At 33.9% G+C, this 17517-nt stretch overlaps 1 protein-coding gene across 1 annotated transcript in view; it reads right to left on the reverse strand.

Annotated features, from left to right (window-relative positions):
• Positions 1-17517, reverse strand: part of Scml2 (Scm polycomb group protein like 2) — an 81231-nt gene that overhangs the window by 24815 nt on the left and 38899 nt on the right. The window contains exon 8 of the mRNA XM_004635091.2: positions 3267-3481. Coding sequence (XP_004635148.1) covers positions 3267-3481 — 215 coding nt within the window. The remainder of the gene's footprint in view (positions 1-3266; positions 3482-17517) is intronic.

Genomic DNA, 17517 nt, shown 5'->3' on the forward strand with positions numbered 1-17517 from the left:
TTTTAAAAAGAGGAGGAAAACAGAGCTTGTCCAGGAGACACAATCTAAATGTAACAGGAACACCTGACACAGAGGACAAAGCAAATGAAGCTGAAAGCATAATTAAGGAAATACTTGAAAACTTTCCAGAGATAAATAATGAAGCAGGCCCACAAATGAAGGTATCTCTAAAATTTTGTAAGAAACAAACACTTAAACATATCCTTATGACTTTTAAAACTTTCAAGAATAAAGAAAAAGATTTTCAAGTATTCCAACAGAATAGGTTCCCTGTAAGGGACAAAAGTCAGCCTAATCTCAGATTTTTCTCTTACAATTCTAAATGCCAGAAGACAACAGGACATCTACACCTTTAAGGGAAGTTTTAAATGAAGAACCACATACTGAATCAAGTTAATATTTGTATATGAAGGCAAGTGGAAGACTTTCTTAGATATCAATGGGTTGGGAAAGTATATGAACCAAAATCCTCTAAAAATTTTGCTTAATGATTTACCACAGCCAACAGAAAAGTCAAAAACAGTAAGCAGATAAATGGATGAATCATTTAATGACTAAAACTAGTTAAGAAGTGTGGTGTGCAAAACTGTTATGTATAGGGTAATAAATACAAATACAAAATAGATTTGTAACCTAGATCTAATTTTTTCAGTTTATGTAATTTTAAATGGTCAAAGTGATGCCAAACACTCAATGTAATGGGCACATACATAGTGTTTTATTTTTGTCAAGTAGTATTATAATGATGCATGTTGTTAAAACAAATGTATGTTAGATGAAAGTATTTTGTCACTGTGGATAGGACAAGTACTATAAAGACATTCTAAATGTTAATCTGAGATTTGGGAATGATACGATTTTATTTCCTTTTAAATAAAAAAAAAACAAACAAGTTTATAGTGTTAGAATGTAAGGAGCGGGGCCTGGAAGATGGCTCAGTGGAATAAGTGCTTCCCTGGCAAGTGCAAGGGCCCGAGTTCAATCCCTGGTTCCACCCCCCCCCCCCAAAAAAAAAATGTAAGCAGAAAATTTCCGAATTACTAGTTGGAGGGGCGGGGATAGATCTGAAATACGGAACTACAGAACAAGGAAAAACAGCACTGCTGCATCAGGTGGTAGTTCCTATTTGTTCAACTTGTCATTGGGTTGTGGGCAAAAATAAGATTATAAATATTACAAGTCGCTGAAATTGAAAACAAGTGAAAAACTAAGATGCAGTAGCAAAAGAAAAATACTATAGATGCATTAAAATTTGCAGAAAAGATATATTGACAGAGATAGAAGTGAATTATATAGCAGTTAAATTCCCAAGTAATAAGATCCAAATTTAGTAAAACAAAAACTAAACTCTTATCCACAATATTCTTATCTGTAAAACATGGAGGTTTAAAGTATTTAAAGGTAGTAGAAACTCTTTCAGTTTAGAAATGGATAGTATTTTTATAAGGCAGAAATAGGGGTGTTATAAGAAATTTCACATTTAAGAGATTACAGCATTCATATTGTTCAATATGCTGAAGTGGGTGGTAGCTTTACTGTTGTAAAACAATATAGATGCATGTATTTCAAAACACATTTGAAATTAGCGATTTTATGTGCTTAAAATTCACTGAATGAATAACTACAGAGAATATATATAGGAAAAATAGTAAAGTAGCTTGGAATAGGACAAAAGAAAAGACAGCCTGAGGGGATCACAAGAACCAACAGGATTTCACTCTTGCAGGTTCAAGATCAAGGCTAATCTCTGCTTTGAGAAGAGAGCTCCAGGGCAACTTGCTCTGGAAAGGCCGCAGCCTAGGGAAGGGAAATTGAATCCTCAGAATTCAGTTCACTGTGCTCAGCCATTCAGACACTCAAAGGTCTCTGTAACCACAAGCAAGACACAAAAGGCCTCAGCTACTGCTCCAGCTGGTAGCAAGCATCATCTGCATGGTGCTGGTTTTAGACGCATGCAGAATGAAAAAGTTAGGGATCAAGGAAGTTTCCACCTAGATTTCAGAACAAGGCTTCAGGGGCCGGGCAGTAGCTCCTCAGAGGGCAGTTTGTGAAGCTGTAAGAGTGAAGTCAATGCAGCAGAGACCCCAGGATGTTGGAAAACTAGGAATGTGGAACATCTGTGGAAAGCCCCAAAGACTGAGTAAAAGTCAGCCAAGAGAAAAGCTATGAGGGCTACAAGGATTGTCAATGCTTAGGGGTGGGGCCACCTAAGTCCTTTGGAGTTTACACACTTAGCCACAGATTGTCCCAGGTGCTGAGCATGGAACTACAGAATTTAATGTTTGCCCTGTTGGATTTTGGTCTTGCTTTGGTCTCATTCTTTTCTATTGCCCTATTTCTACTTTTGGAATGAGAATATTTACCCTGTACCTTTGTATATTGGAAAAATTTAACTTTCTTTTCATTTTTACAGAGGCCCCCAGGTAAGAAAGAATTTGCCTTAAATCTCAGAATAGACTTTAGAATTCAACTATTCAATGCTGAAGCTATCAGGACTTTGGCAATTCTTGAAGATGGTTTAAATGCATTTTTCATAAAGAAAGGGGCTTGCATCTTTGTGGGACATCTATATATAAACCATTAACACTCAAACATTACTAAACTCATCATGCCAATTCCCCACCCATCAGTCTATTGAAAGTATAGTTTATGTACAGTAAAATACATTTCATATGGATTTTTAAAGCACACTAAATTTTATTCAAGTACAGTGGCACATTCTTTGTAATCCCAGCTCATGAGGAAGCTGGGATTACAAAGGGAAAAAGACTAAGTTGAAGGAGAGCAAGGGTAACTTAGCAATACCTCATTTCAAAGTAAAAAGGGCAGGTAATGTAGTGTAGCGTTAAGAGTGCTTACCTAACAAGTGAAAGGCATTCATTCCCCAAAATGACATAATAGCTTCTAAAAGTATATAAATTTTATTTTTTGGTACCAGGAATCGAACTCAGAACCTTGCACTTGACAGACAGGTATTTAAGCTGCTGAGCTATCTCCCTGGCTAAGGGTATATAAATTTTAAATTAACTAGCTAGGACATAAATATGCCCATATAGTACACTCACAGTAGTTTTGAAGAAACTTATGAGAGGTTTCACAAATTATCTAAGAAATGTCTCAATAGCTATGTGAGGCCTTAAAGAACTCTGTATGATCATAATATATTCCTAAAGGGCCCAATCATATTCTTGATAAATTCCTAATTGTGTAACATAAAGAAGGCACTATAGAGAACTATTTACAAATTAGTAGGAGATACAACTAACCTTTTTTCCTGAGCTTTGACCTTTTTTCTTTGGTATATTTTTATAAGAACTGCCCTTCTTAGAGGCTGCAGTAGGTCCAGATGGTTTAATTCGAGCAGATTTCCTGAGATGTTGTGTTGACAGTATTACAGCAGTTTCCTGCGGAGACTGCATTGAATGCTGGGTTGCGTCAGAAGGGGAAGATTGTATTTTTTCTGTATTCTTTGCAATAGGAACTGAGAAAAACATGACAAAAAATTAAAGCAAATGACATAATTAAGACATTATCTTCTAAGTTTAAGTTAATCTTTAAAACTCTCCTCAAAGGTTATTCCTTATAAATCACTTAAAAAGTACTATTTATAATTAAGTTTTAAGTACTTCAAAATTTCTACCTTCAGGAAATAATCTAATTCTCCAGAAAAAAAAACAGGTTTTTATAAGAGCAATTAGTAACTTTGATTTAGCACAGGGAAGATTTCTAGCAATTTACTTTTGGCTACTTTCTGTATTTTTTTTCTTTTACCTTAGTAGAGAAAGTCTTTCCTTCAGAAAATACTACCCAATTATGCATTTATAGAAATCATCATGTACATCAATATAGAAAAACAACAAAGCAACTACCTAGGACTCTTTATTCATCTTTCAGAGATGCTAGTTAATTCTTTTTTTCAGCTTTATAGAAGTATCATTTAAAAATAAAATTACACATATTTAAGGCTAGATATCTTATATTCTTATTATATTCTTATGTGTACATCAAATAATAAAGTTTCAAATCCTATGACACAGATTCTATATTAATACTGTCATAGAAAGGCTACTATCATGCCCAAGTGATACGAGGGTACTAGTTACCTGGTAGCCCAATCCAGACATTTTTAATATTTTGAGTGAAAATTACCTACCAAGTTACTTTTGTCTATGTTCATAGTTCAAGAAAAGAGACATTTGTAGTATTAATCCCTTAATAATTCATTATTTAAAAGAATAAATTTTATATAGTAAAGAGTACTAGAGCCAAATTAAAAAAATTTACAAGAGTCATATAAATGAAATGTTTATACACTTGTACAAAAATCAAGTTTGAGGATTTCATTTTACAACCTGAAACAATCTACTGCTTTGCTCCTCTTACACTCAAAGTCTATGAAGGTATAATCTGACCTAATACAGAGTATCCCATCATTTCTGCAGCCTTTGAATATACCATTAACTTATTAAACTCATAAGAGGCCAGAAAAAATACAAGACCATTTAACTACCACCATCACATTCCTCTCTCCCTATCTTTAAAAGTAGTTGAACTATACTTACATAAGCCTTTTCTTACATTCCATTCCAGACTCATTTCTACTTCTTCCAAAAATTCCAGCAACCTGACTTACATCATTTCTTCTTACACAACTTCCTATCAATACCTTTATGATTTATCATTATACTTCTGCTGCTTCATCATTCTGACTTTATTATTGAATATTTGAGCTACTCCTTGAACTAGTTATACTCAGCAATTTATGTAACTCTATCTCCAAGACAATAGACTGTGGCCCCTTTCTCCACCTTCACTGTTCTTATTGGTTATCTTTGTTTAAAATCACCTGCCCATGTCTTATATCCTCATTAAGATATCTAGCCATGAGCTCTCACCATTTTCATCTAACCCACTCATTAGCCACCAACACAGCTAACTAGTATACTTTACATTATGATCTTGTGATCTTTGATTATGGCTGGCTTATCAACTCTCATCTGATTTCCTTGTTTCCATGCTAGAGAAAAACGTTAGCAATCCTTTTCTTTAAAGGACCAGACAGTAAATATTTCAGGCTTTGAAATATTTAGAAGGCTGCATATGGTTTCTGTCATACATTTGTTTTTCTTTATAAACCACCAATTAGGAATATAAAAATCATTCTTAGCTCATAAAATAAATAGACTGGATATGGCCCTCAGTTTTTAGTTTGCCAAAACTCCTGGTTTAGAATATTACTATGTTACTGATCTCTCTAAAATCCTGTAAGATTTTGTAATTACTAATCTTATTTGACTGTTGTGACTCACTGAAACTCACTGGTTCCCAACTTTTCCTTCTATAGCAGCACGTTTTTCCCTGTGTAAGTTTTTATCTCCCTCCTCCTCCTCTCCATTGAGCAAATGACTTAACTTTCAACTTTCATGTGATACTAATGGCTATCTTCTAGAAATGTGATTTTAACTATCCCATTTCTCAATCGTAAAAATTTTCTATTTTCAAACTTTTTTCTTTTGCATCATTTTTCTCTCTACTTTTATCACTCTAAACCTCATTTATTTACATCTTAACATTTTTATAAATTCCTTTGGGACATTATGGATTTAATTATTATCTTTTTTCATAGTATTTAATCACTTGGTTCCCAACTGCATGTTCTCTATAACAGACTTTCTCTTATCTCTAATTTTAAAGTTATCACTCAGATTCTAGTATACTTAAAAGCTTCTGAATCAATTTCTTCTGTCCACTCACTACCAAAATACCAAGAATCACCTATACCTGATATTTCAATTTCCTTACTGCTCTTTTTTTCCCTGTATTCTTCCCTCATGAAGCTTTTTTCTCCCAAAGGAAAATAAAAAATTCTTTTAGAGGTTACTGGTTATCATTTCATAATTTCTAAATTTAATAAATAACTTTCTCATTCATGGCAATCTGTTGAACTTCATAGTTCTAGTCTCCAACTGTGAATCCATGTCATGAATTAGAGTAGCACATTGTGTTCTAGACCTAGGTTCAAATTCCTATACCAGGTTAGTTTAGGAATGTCCTATACATGACAAAACGTGAAGTATAGGAAGTCATCAAGATATATTTACTAGGGGCGTGCGGGTTAGCTCAGTTGCCATGTACCTGCTTGGGCAAACCCTGTCAGGCCCAGGAGACTGCGGTTCGATTCCCATCTCCACTTGCCTCACCAGATGTGCCCTTAAGGCAGCCTGAAGCAGCCAAAAAACAATCCCTCTCAAGATATATTTACTGATGGGCCCAGAACAGTATCAAATGCCTATAATCACAACTACTTGGGAGGCTGAGCGGGACCATCATGAGTTGCAGGCCAGCCTGGGCAGCTCAGCAAGACTTGCCTTAAAAAGAAAAAAATAAAGTGGGCTGGACATGTAACTCAGCAGTTGAGCGGGCCAGGCTTTGATTTCCAGTATTAAAAAAACCCAAAATTATTGTAGAATATTACTGTAAAATGTATCTTGAAGCTAAGCATAGCAGTGCACCCCTGTAGCTACTTGGGAGATGGAGTCAAGAAAGATGGCCATTTAGAGGCAGTTTTGAAACACTATCACAAAAATAAAATTCAAGATGGGCTAAGGATGTAGCTAAGTGACAAAGTTCTTACCTAGCTTGTTGACGACCCTGGATTCAATTCCCAGTGCCACAAAGTAAAAAATGTTTTTCAACTTGAAAGTCAGTACTACATCACCAAAACTAGTACATTCTACGTACAATAATTAAGCTGTAGCAAATAAAATAGTAACTTCATAGAACAAAGTAATAAAATCAATTACTGATTTAAAAATTTTGGCATTTAATTAATTTGAACTATAGCTTAAAAACCTTCCTTAAACTATAATCTATCATAATAAAATACTTCAATGATATGTAAAGTAAAAGTAAAAATTTTATGTATGAATTCTAAGTATGGAAAATTACAATGTGGAAAGTAAACACTTCAAAGTCAGTGACTCAATTTTGTTTACTGCCACATACCTATGACCATCTATAATAGTGTCTAACTAATTTAACTGAAAAAGATCATTTCAAATATTACACATCAAATCCAAAGAGCAGGCATATACCATACATTTACACTATGCTGAAATCACACTAGCATTATAACTATATACTCATGGTGATAAAAAAGAAATGTTCTTTAAAAACTATGTGAAATAATAAAGAAGGATATACCACTCATCTTTAATAAAATTGTTAGGTGAATACCTAACACAAAATTTCAAGAAGTGGGCAAGTAAAATGAACAGATGCTTCTTAGAAACAGTACAGATAGACAACAAATATATGAAAAAATATTCAAAATCTCAGCCCATTAAATGAAAATTATAGTAATGCAAAGATTCCGCCTTACACCAGAAAGAATAGCAATAAAAGACAAAAAAATAATAAATGCTGGGGTGTGGCTATGTGAAAAAGAAACCCCCCTACATTGTTACTGAGAACATAAACTAGTATAACCATTATGGCAATCAGTACTAAGTTTCCTCAATGAACTAAAATTAAAAATTCATTATGACCCAGCTACCCCCTTCTAGGTATCGTCTCCAAAATTGATATACTTGGAAGATATACTGAGTGAAGTAAGTCAGATATACAAGCTGAAATACTATGTAATAGCTCTCATTTGAGTAGGGTAAAGTACAAAAGAACACGATAAAGGATGAACAGAAGAAAAAAAAAAGGTTAGATCTCTCATAAGTGGAAAGGGCTCTGAGAGACTCTTGGTGAGGAGAAGGAGGGGAAGGGAAACAGGTAGGATAAAGATTTGCCATGTACAGAAACATAATCCTAATGATGTAAACATTTTATTTCATAGACATGCAATAAGATCAATAATAACAATAAGAACCCAAGTGAGAAAAGGGGATTTAGAGGAGGGAGGGAAGGAATTAGGAGGGATAGGGAAGGGGATTTAAAAGAAAATTCAAGCCATATTATTTAAATGTATCCATTCTTAGAAGTGATTTTTAAACTGCATATACTATACTGTAAACATGCATTAAATAAAGAAAAAAAGAACCAAAGCATTAAAAACGTAAGATCTGAAACTATGAAATAACTAGAAAAAAACATGGGGAAAATGCTTCAAAATGGACAAAGTTGTTTTTTTCTTTTTATATGATGCCAACAGCACAGGCAACACAAGCAAAAGTAGACAACTGGCAAATGGGACTACATCAACCAAAAAAGCTTCTCAATTTGTGCTTTTCATTTACATTAACATTTTCTTGGGGCCAGGGAGATGGCTCAGCGGAATAAGCTCTTCCCTGGCAAGCACAAGGGCCTGAGTTCAATCCCCGGTTCCGCCAAACAAACAAACAAACAAACAACATTTTCTTTTAACTCATTTCTAATGTAAATTTGGCAGAAAATTGTGTGTCTTCAGTGTAAGTGGGAAATGATGACACCTTGCCTTAAATAATTACACAAAGAAATAAGTACATCTGAATTTTTTTTAAAAAAAATATAAACCAGTAATTTGAAGGAAAACAGATGAACCTGGAGACCATAACACTAAGTGAAGTAAGTGAGACAAGCTTACATACCACAGGCTTTCTTTTATATGAGAAACACAATTACACATATAGAGCAAAATAAAGATAACAGGAAGTAGAGAGACAGATCTTTCTCACATGGGAAAGGGACCAGGAGATGGAGGGAAAGGAGAGAAAAAAGGGATGAAAAAATGAATTAAGATGTGTTTTATATACATGTACCAACTCCATATAAAGAATGTAAACATTATATAAGGCACAGGTAATAATAAAAAACATTAAAAAGAAATAGTGACGTGTGCTAAAACATGTATGAACTTTGATATCATGCCAAGTGAATGAAGTTGGACACAAAGTGACATATTGCATGATTTAGATGAAATATTTTGAATAAAGATACAGCATATCCACAGAGATAAAATAAAGACTGATGAGTATCACATTCTTGCCGACCTAAACCTCCAGTGGCACATACATGACAGTATGGCTTGTACTAGTGGTGGCACAAACTCATCTAATTGCTTTTTATTGTTCTTTTTAATAATAAAATTAATAAAAAGCCACCCAATGAGACACATGCATGTACCACCAATGGTTCAAGAGTACAGGAGTACAGTATGTTCAAATCAGAATGCAGTAAGAGAAAACAGGAAATAACTATTTAATGGGGTTTTCTTTTAGGATGATGAAAATGTTTTAGAATGAAATAAAGGAGATTGTGGCACAACAACATGCATGCACGCATTAAATGTCTCTGAATTACTTATTTTAAAGCGGTCAATTTAAAGTTTTATGCTATGCAAATTTCACTTCATTAAATAGGAAAAAACAACTAGGGAGTTAAAAAAAGGAAAGAGAAATTTGTATAGTATATCTCACCCATGCCAGAGACTTCACCTATAATATTAAAACTTACCTTTATAATTTTTTCTCTGTGTATATTTTACCGGGACTTAAACCCTGGTCCTTCCTGATGAGCTACAGTCCCAGCCTTTAGAAGTTTTTTTTTGCCCCAATTTTAAGATACAGTCTTGCTAAATTGCTTGGGCTGGTCTTGAACTTGTGATCCTCATGCCTCAGCCACCCAGAATGCTGCGGTAATAGGCATATGTCACTGTGCAAAGCTATTATCTCCATTTTAAGTATGTATAAATAGAGGTCCAGCAACTAGCCAGCGACTATTACACAAGTCTAGAAATGATAGAATCAGGATTCAAATTCAGAACTATCGCAACTCAAAAGCCCATGTCCTTTGCTTAAACTGGACATTATTTGTAATTTGAGAGGGAAAATGAAAAGATTTGTTTTGCAATACTAGCAATCAAGCCCAGGACCTTGTACATGCTAGGTTAGCACTCCATCCTTGAGCTATATATCCTTAGTTTAAGATCTTCAAATCAAAGTATTTTCTTCCATAAACTTAAAATATAGAAATAAATAACCTGGTTAAATTTGTTTCAGGTTCAAATATGAGAAAACTTACATATAATCCACAAAGAAAAACTTTACAGTAGTGTTGAAAAAGAACCTCAACATACTCATAATAAACTGTGTAGTCCCCCCAGCTTTATTAAGATATAAAAAATTTAATTATACTTGAAAATAATTGAGGCTACAACTGAGTGAAAACAACTGAATCTTCAATTCTCTTAGCTAAATATATCTTTAAGCCTAAAAAATGCACCAAATACTGGAGTATCACCTTCTGATAATTTTTCTTGACTCTGTACATTTTCTAGTAGAGTTTCTCTATGACAAGCATTTACAATCATATTACATTGTAAATCTATTAAGTACTAGAATAACAGTAAAAATATACAGGTAGATGGGAGCAAATGAATATAATTTTATATAGGTAGAGCAAAACACAACATGCACTTTCAAAAATGTTCCTAGACCCAATGACTATTAGCAATTAGTATTTTCTTTTTTCCCCTTGAGTCCAGGGCCTTTGCACTGAACTACACACCCAGATAGCACATCATTTTTTTTTATTTATTTTGAGACAGGGTTTTGCTAAATCACTAAGTAGCCCAGACTGGGCTTGAACTTGAGATTCTCTTGTCTAGTGTCCCACAGAGTTGAGATTCTAGGCTTGTGTCACCACCCCAGTTTAGTCCTTCAAATTTTTAAATTAAAATATCCTAAGGCTTACATTCCGAAATGTTAGCAATGATTATATCACAAGACAGAAATAAAAGTTTTAGATTTCCCTCTTATTACTTGGCCTTATTTTCCAAACGCTATACATATACCAATGTTGTCATTTACAATACAAAATGCCCAACGAAGATAAACAACTTAGCCACATTTTTAAATAAAAATGCAGCTAACCATTATAACTATTTAATGTCTCTAATGAAAACAAATATTCTCATAAGCGCATAATATTCTATTTAGATAAAGTCATAGAACCTTTCGGGTAGCATAGTTTCAGGTTTCTGTAAGAGATTCCAAAATCATGGATTCAACTAAGTAAGGTTTAAAAATACCTGAAAAAATTCCATTTCTACTGAACATGCACAGACTTTTTTCTTGTCATGTTCCCTAAGGAATACAACAAACCAACTGTTTACATAGCAATACATTCCACTAGGTATTGCACGTATTCTGGAGACTATTCAAAACGTATTGAGTGCTGTGTACATGCAAATACAACAGCATTTTACGTAAGGGATTTTAAGTATCCTTGGATTTGGGGATTCAGAATCCCCAGGCAGTCCTGGAACCCACTGTAGATACTGAGATGCCTCTCTTCAATTCAGTAAAATAACATTAGAAATACCCATGCAGGCTCACTGCATACCAGCAATGATCTTTAGAAATCACACAAAACAGTCTACAGCTCAGACCCCGGCCAAACTCAGAACTACAGTGGGTTACCTCAATACCATAGGCAGAAACTACTCGGAGAAGCTGACTCAGAAGACCATAAAGTAAAAAGCATCTGTATTGCCTGAGTAGTACACTGTCATTATCAGGTAACTCCTACACAGACCTCAATCGTGCCTCCCCAAGATGTGTGCTTACCAAACTTGCTTGATTCACCAATTAAAGACTTCTCTAAAGTACTATACTACCCTGTCACTCAATCTCCCACTTTCTTTCTGTGTATGAAACAAACTTAGAAGCCTCTTTCCTTTCCCACTCTTTTCATTTTCAAAGGTTGGTTTTATAAACTAACTGCCACAATAAAAAAGGATGAAATTACAAAGAAAAGAAGGTTTCTAAGTTTTAGCGGTAACTCTCCCCGTTTCTATGGGAAATGGACCTGTCTTTCCATATTTGAAGCTTTATTTCATCTCATACCAACTTCCCAGTTCTGACATGAGGGCTTATTTCAGTTCCCCACTTATCTACCATCCACACATCATAGAAGTGCAATAGCATAAAGAAGCCTATCCTGTTGCCTTAGTTCCTCCATCATCCTTCTTGAGATTGGTGATGACCCAACACCAAGAACCAATTTTACAGTATTAAAAATACTTTAAACACATAAGGAAAAGTAACTTCTACACAAAAGAAATGATTCATCAATAAAAATATTTCAGTTTTTTAAAATAGCTTGTTTTGGGTGGTCTAACCAAGCATTCTCACTGGGGATGTACTGCCATGCCTTTTCTAACAGGTTTTTAAAAATGATGTCTGGACAACTAAACACAAACCCAATACATTTAGAAGACTAATAGCTTTGATTGGTTCTTGTTTTAAAAGTGGGCTTGGGGATGTAGGATAAACAGATTAAAGGAAGAAAATGGGGGGCCAGGGAGATGGCTCAGTGGAATAAGCACTTCCCTGGCAAGCACAAGGGCCTGAGTTCAATCCCTGGTTCAGAAAAAAAAGAAGAAACTGTTCATACACCTTACAAAACATGTAAATGTACAAAACATTCCATCTTAAAGTTATTGCAAATTTTGAAAAAGTTGAGAAAAATTTCCCAAATATAACTGAAAGGTCAAAGAACAGATCTCTAATAAAATATGAAAGCCTAACTGAAGTTGCTTCTCTATCTGCATACCTAAGCAGTAGTGCCTTTGTTTCTTGGCATATATGCTAAATTAAAACCAGAAAATCTAACTTAGTAAAACTTACATGGTTTTCTTACCCTATTTCAAAATTTCATCTCATAAGTATTTAACTTAGAAAATCATAAAAATGCAAGAAGCAGCTGGGCATCACAATTAGAATTTAAAGGGCTTTATAAGTCTTGTTTAAAAACATACCTGTTTTCTACTTGTGACTACAAAAGCTCTATAAACTATTCCTTTCAACTTCATTGGGGAGAGGGGGAGGGTATTTCCAAAGAAGACTATTTTATTTCACAACTGCCACTCACGTATGCTTGACATTTTTAAAGATTATAATCTCCATAACTTTGAATATTTCCAGAAGAAAGTTCAGAAAAAGGAAGCAATTTTAGTTGTTTCAGGTCAAATCATAATTCATCTGAGTTTTTAAAAGCCATTTGATTTTTACAACTTATCTTTTTTATTAGTAAATGATTTCTACAGAATAACTTCCATTACGTTGTTTAAACGAATCATAGCAATCACTACTAAAATTACAACAAAAATACTTTATATGCATTGGTATATTTAATTAATAAAATAGTATCCCTATTTCTGTACAATGAAATACTCTTAATAAACCCAATCCAATAACAGTGAAAAATCATCTGTCATATTCCTAAAAATTATTTCTAACAATTGAGAACTTCCATTATAAAGTGGTGATTTAAGCAACCAAATCTGACTTACAACAGGGTTGTTCTTTTCTTAAAATGTAAAACACATTTTTTATGGTAGAATAAGCAAAGACTGATTTTTCCCTACACCATAAAACAAATTTTAGAAGTGAATGTTTAAACAACAGTGCCAGCCAATAGTTTCAGTAAGTAATATTTAGGAAAACTAAGATTTTCTGAGGTAACAGAGATTACTAGAATATACAAAAGCTAACAAAGCAGACAATGAATTTCTTTAACCACACCTCAATTATAATATAAAAACTTCTGGTGTAATTCCTACCTTTATAAATATCCTAGAGAAAAATGTTGCTGCTGTATTTACCATTAAGTTGATTTAAGTTCCACTTGATAGCCTTGCTCCTTACCAGGAATAAAACTGCAATTCTGGAGAAAGCCAGTCAACAACAAAGCCCATGTTGCCCAAGCAAGCCTGAATTTCTAGCAAATGGGGATGAAGCTATTTGCATTTGTTGGTTTAAGGGGGGAGGAGCAGGAGGAGGGGACTAAAGGGACTGCTAAAGTAATTCGCATATTGTCTGTGGCCTGCAGAGACAGTGATCATCAGTCACCTGCTCAAACTTCCTTCACTCCTGCCTTAGACAAGGACCAAAGGTTACCCTGGGTCAGAGAATATAGAAAGACATGCCAAAATTTAACTGCCAACCCATCATATCTATAGACAAAGTTATCCCTCCTGGGTCACATGTCCTGAAAACCAAGACATTTTACTAGTCTCAAGAGAACTTGCTAAAATGTATCATAGAACTGAACCAGACTCTGCTTTCAACTATTGTCATACAGTATCTGGCTGAACTGTTTAATGCAGAGAGGATATTTGTCATTTTGCAAGATACTTTTTGCATCGTAACAGCCACCTCCTCGCACAAACAAAACATTTGTTCCAAGATATTCATATGAAAAAATTATTATTTTGAATTTTATGATTTTTATATGACATATTTGGATGAAGAGCATTTCTAGCCATTTCATATATTCCTAATAAGAATACTGAATATACTAAATATATTAGTTTGTATTTTATTAAAAACTACATTAAGGACAAAAATCTGAATACTTGACTATTTAGAAGCCTTCTAGAAGGACTAACAAACTTTCAACTTTTTACAGTTTTAGTTCTGTACCTCTGCCATTTCTGACCCACTACAACACAGAAATGCAAAGTGCTGCTTTATGTACTTTTTTTTGTATTTTAAGGAAGGGTCTATGGGTGCTCAGGGTCTCACTACTAGATCTGACTGTAGTGATCCACTGCCTGTTTACTGCCTCCCAAGAGCCGGGATTACAGGCAAGCACCACCACGCCCAGCCTCCATTGCCATCTCAGCATGCCCCGGGGACAGGGCCCGCATGGCAGGCCCAGGATCGAAACCAGCCCCTGTGCCTGCTTGCAGGTGCTCTAATCTCTGAGCTATTTGGCCGGCCCTTATGTACTTTTTTAAACCAAACAAATACATTCATACACAAATAAATGATGGTAAAGCTATGACCATGTTTTAATTTTACAATTTAGAAAGTTAAAGCACCAGTTACAGAAACCACATGCTCCTTCTGTGTGTGTCTGAACAAAGAGATAAAAAAGCCATAATTTTGTAGGGGTAAAAAGGAGTAAGGGGCAAGGGCTGAGATTAGACTATTTCTTATTTATTCAATGAAAACTGAAATAGTTCCCAAATGACAAATATTGAAAAGCAGTTAAGAAGGAAAATGTTCTATGTAAGGAGATGTTCAAATTAAGAAGTCTGTTACACAAAAAGTGACCAGTAATATTTTTAAAAGATCTAAAGTTTAGATTTTAAAACCAATTGCCTTAAAATTAAATTACATATACACCTGTACACACGAATAGACAAGTATAAAATAAGCTAACAGTGCAAATAATTGTGTTTAAGATAAATTATTCTTTAAATTTACTCCTAAGAAAATTTCTATTTGTAAATTATATCTGAATTAGCAACAAAGAAAATCTAATTTGCAAGGTCTATCAAATATTTGGTACCAGAAATGTGCTGGGCAATTCTGTGAAGGAAATGCTGTTACTACTGCATTCCATTTCTAAATTAAAGCTGCTTCCATCAGAGGAAGAGGGGTGGAGGACCCAATAAACTGAAGAGTTGGTTGTATCAAGACGAGAATTCAGACAGACACTGAGTACTTACAATGCCACTGAACAGAAATGCCTGACTATATCTTCCTGATTTTAGGTTTTCCCCTCCTCCATGGCTCTTTTTGGACCACAGGAATTCCTAGATACCCTTGGGATCATGCAACTTTATACTCAAAGCATCTGGAAGTTTGCTGCCTACTCTCTTTCATGATCTATAGGGTCACATTGCTAAAAGAATTATGCTACATAGGGATCTTTCATAATAATATGTCATTAATTTATAACCAATGCTATATAAGCCTGAAGCTAAACTGAAAATGAGAAAGTTTAAATTTTAATTTATGCAATGAAAAATATTCAATTATTTATCTTTAAAGTAGAATGGCTTAAAATATAATAATTTTTTATAAATCTGGAATATCCCATAATCTTAGAAGAATTAATATAGGTGATGTTTTAAAAATAATCTGCTTCCGAATCCCCCAATTTCACAAAAGCCTAAAAACTGACATTATTTTCATCAATAAAAGATTCATTTGGTTATAAGATTCCTCTTCAAACATAGTAAAAGTAAAAAAAAAGCTTTAAATCTTACATAGCTTTTCAAAGAATAGTTCCAGATTATATTCTAAATTGTGGTATTATTGTATCTTGCTCCTTGATGTATATAATATTTGGAATAACTAGCTATAAATTCCACTGATTATTGCTGAAGATATGGTAAAGACAGACTGAAGAAAACAACAACAGCAACAAACAGCAGCTCAGAGGCAATCACTAAATTCATACCAGTATTTAGAGGAAACTAAGATATGTGATTCAGCCTCTTTCTCCAAGTTGCCAAGAATACAACAAGTTTCTTTCCTCTCTCTTAGCAGACATCAAATCTGATCAACTTTAACAGCATCAACCAGAAATCAAGAGCTCTAAATGACTGTAGGAGACACACACAACAAGAACTAAGAAAAGAAGGTCTTATTTAAGAAGCAAAATGCACACTGCTTGCTTAATTTTCTATGCAAGTATGTTTTTTAGTGGGCTTCTCTACCACTAATGAGCCTAATGACAATTTCACTGTTTCTGATCATATAAATGTTCATATAGCTTTATATAACTTTTTGTAAGTTTTAAAGAAAATCAAGTAGCATTCATAGATAACTTGATACATTTCTGTGAGAAACTATGTAATTGAGTTATCTTTATAGTCTTTTAATTATTTTACAGTTTTAAGTGCTATATCATTAACAATATTGAAAAGCAAGATAAATAAATAAAAAATATGGGAAAAGCCATTAAAGACTGAAAAACATTTCTAGTTTTAAGAAATATTTAAAATACAGAGATGCTTTAATTATGAAGCTCAACATTATACGTATCTTTTGAAATTACTTAACTATAAGCCACTCAAAGTTACTTGATATTCAGTAAGTATTCCCACGAGTTATAAAAGATATTCTCAAATAAAGAAAATCCAAGAGAATTTGTCATCACCATTCCCTAGCAGGTTAAACGGACACTGTCTAAAAAGAAATGAGGGTTACAGTAAATGCTTTTCTACTCAAAAAGAGTCCTTTGCCTTTTCTAAATACAATACTAATCACTATCTATAACAAGCAGTGCTTAGAAAAAAGGGAAATGAATCACATATGTAATGCTTCTCGGTGAATACCACCTAACAATTTTTAATCATACTTTCCCAGAATTCTTAAGTTTTCTGAGAACTTCTGAGCCTTTGGGTACAATTTTGCTTTTACACTAATTGCTTCCAAATCCTACTTTAAAAAAGTTTGAACTATTTGTAGTCATACTCAAAAGACAGTCATGGAAAGTATTTTACAACTCCAAATTACGTGGCCACTGTAAAACTTTAGCACTGATGAAACGGTTAAAATTTCTCATCATGAAAAAAAATTTAGTATGTGTACATGCATGACTCTACCAAGACATCAAAGAGTCTGTAAGCTCCATATCTGTAAGCTAAGCATTAGTGTGAAACTGCTAAACACCAAAGATTACACAAAAGTACTAAAGCAGGTACAGGAAGAAACAACAGATTATAGTCTGAGGAGAAACAGACTGACAAATGAATTCTCAGCACCAATAATGGAAACCAGAAAGTAA

The sequence above is a fragment of the Octodon degus genome, unplaced genomic scaffold, assembly GCF_000260255.1.
Source record: "Octodon degus isolate 3935 unplaced genomic scaffold, OctDeg1.0 scaffold00069, whole genome shotgun sequence".
Lineage (NCBI taxonomy): Eukaryota > Metazoa > Chordata > Mammalia > Rodentia > Octodontidae > Octodon > Octodon degus.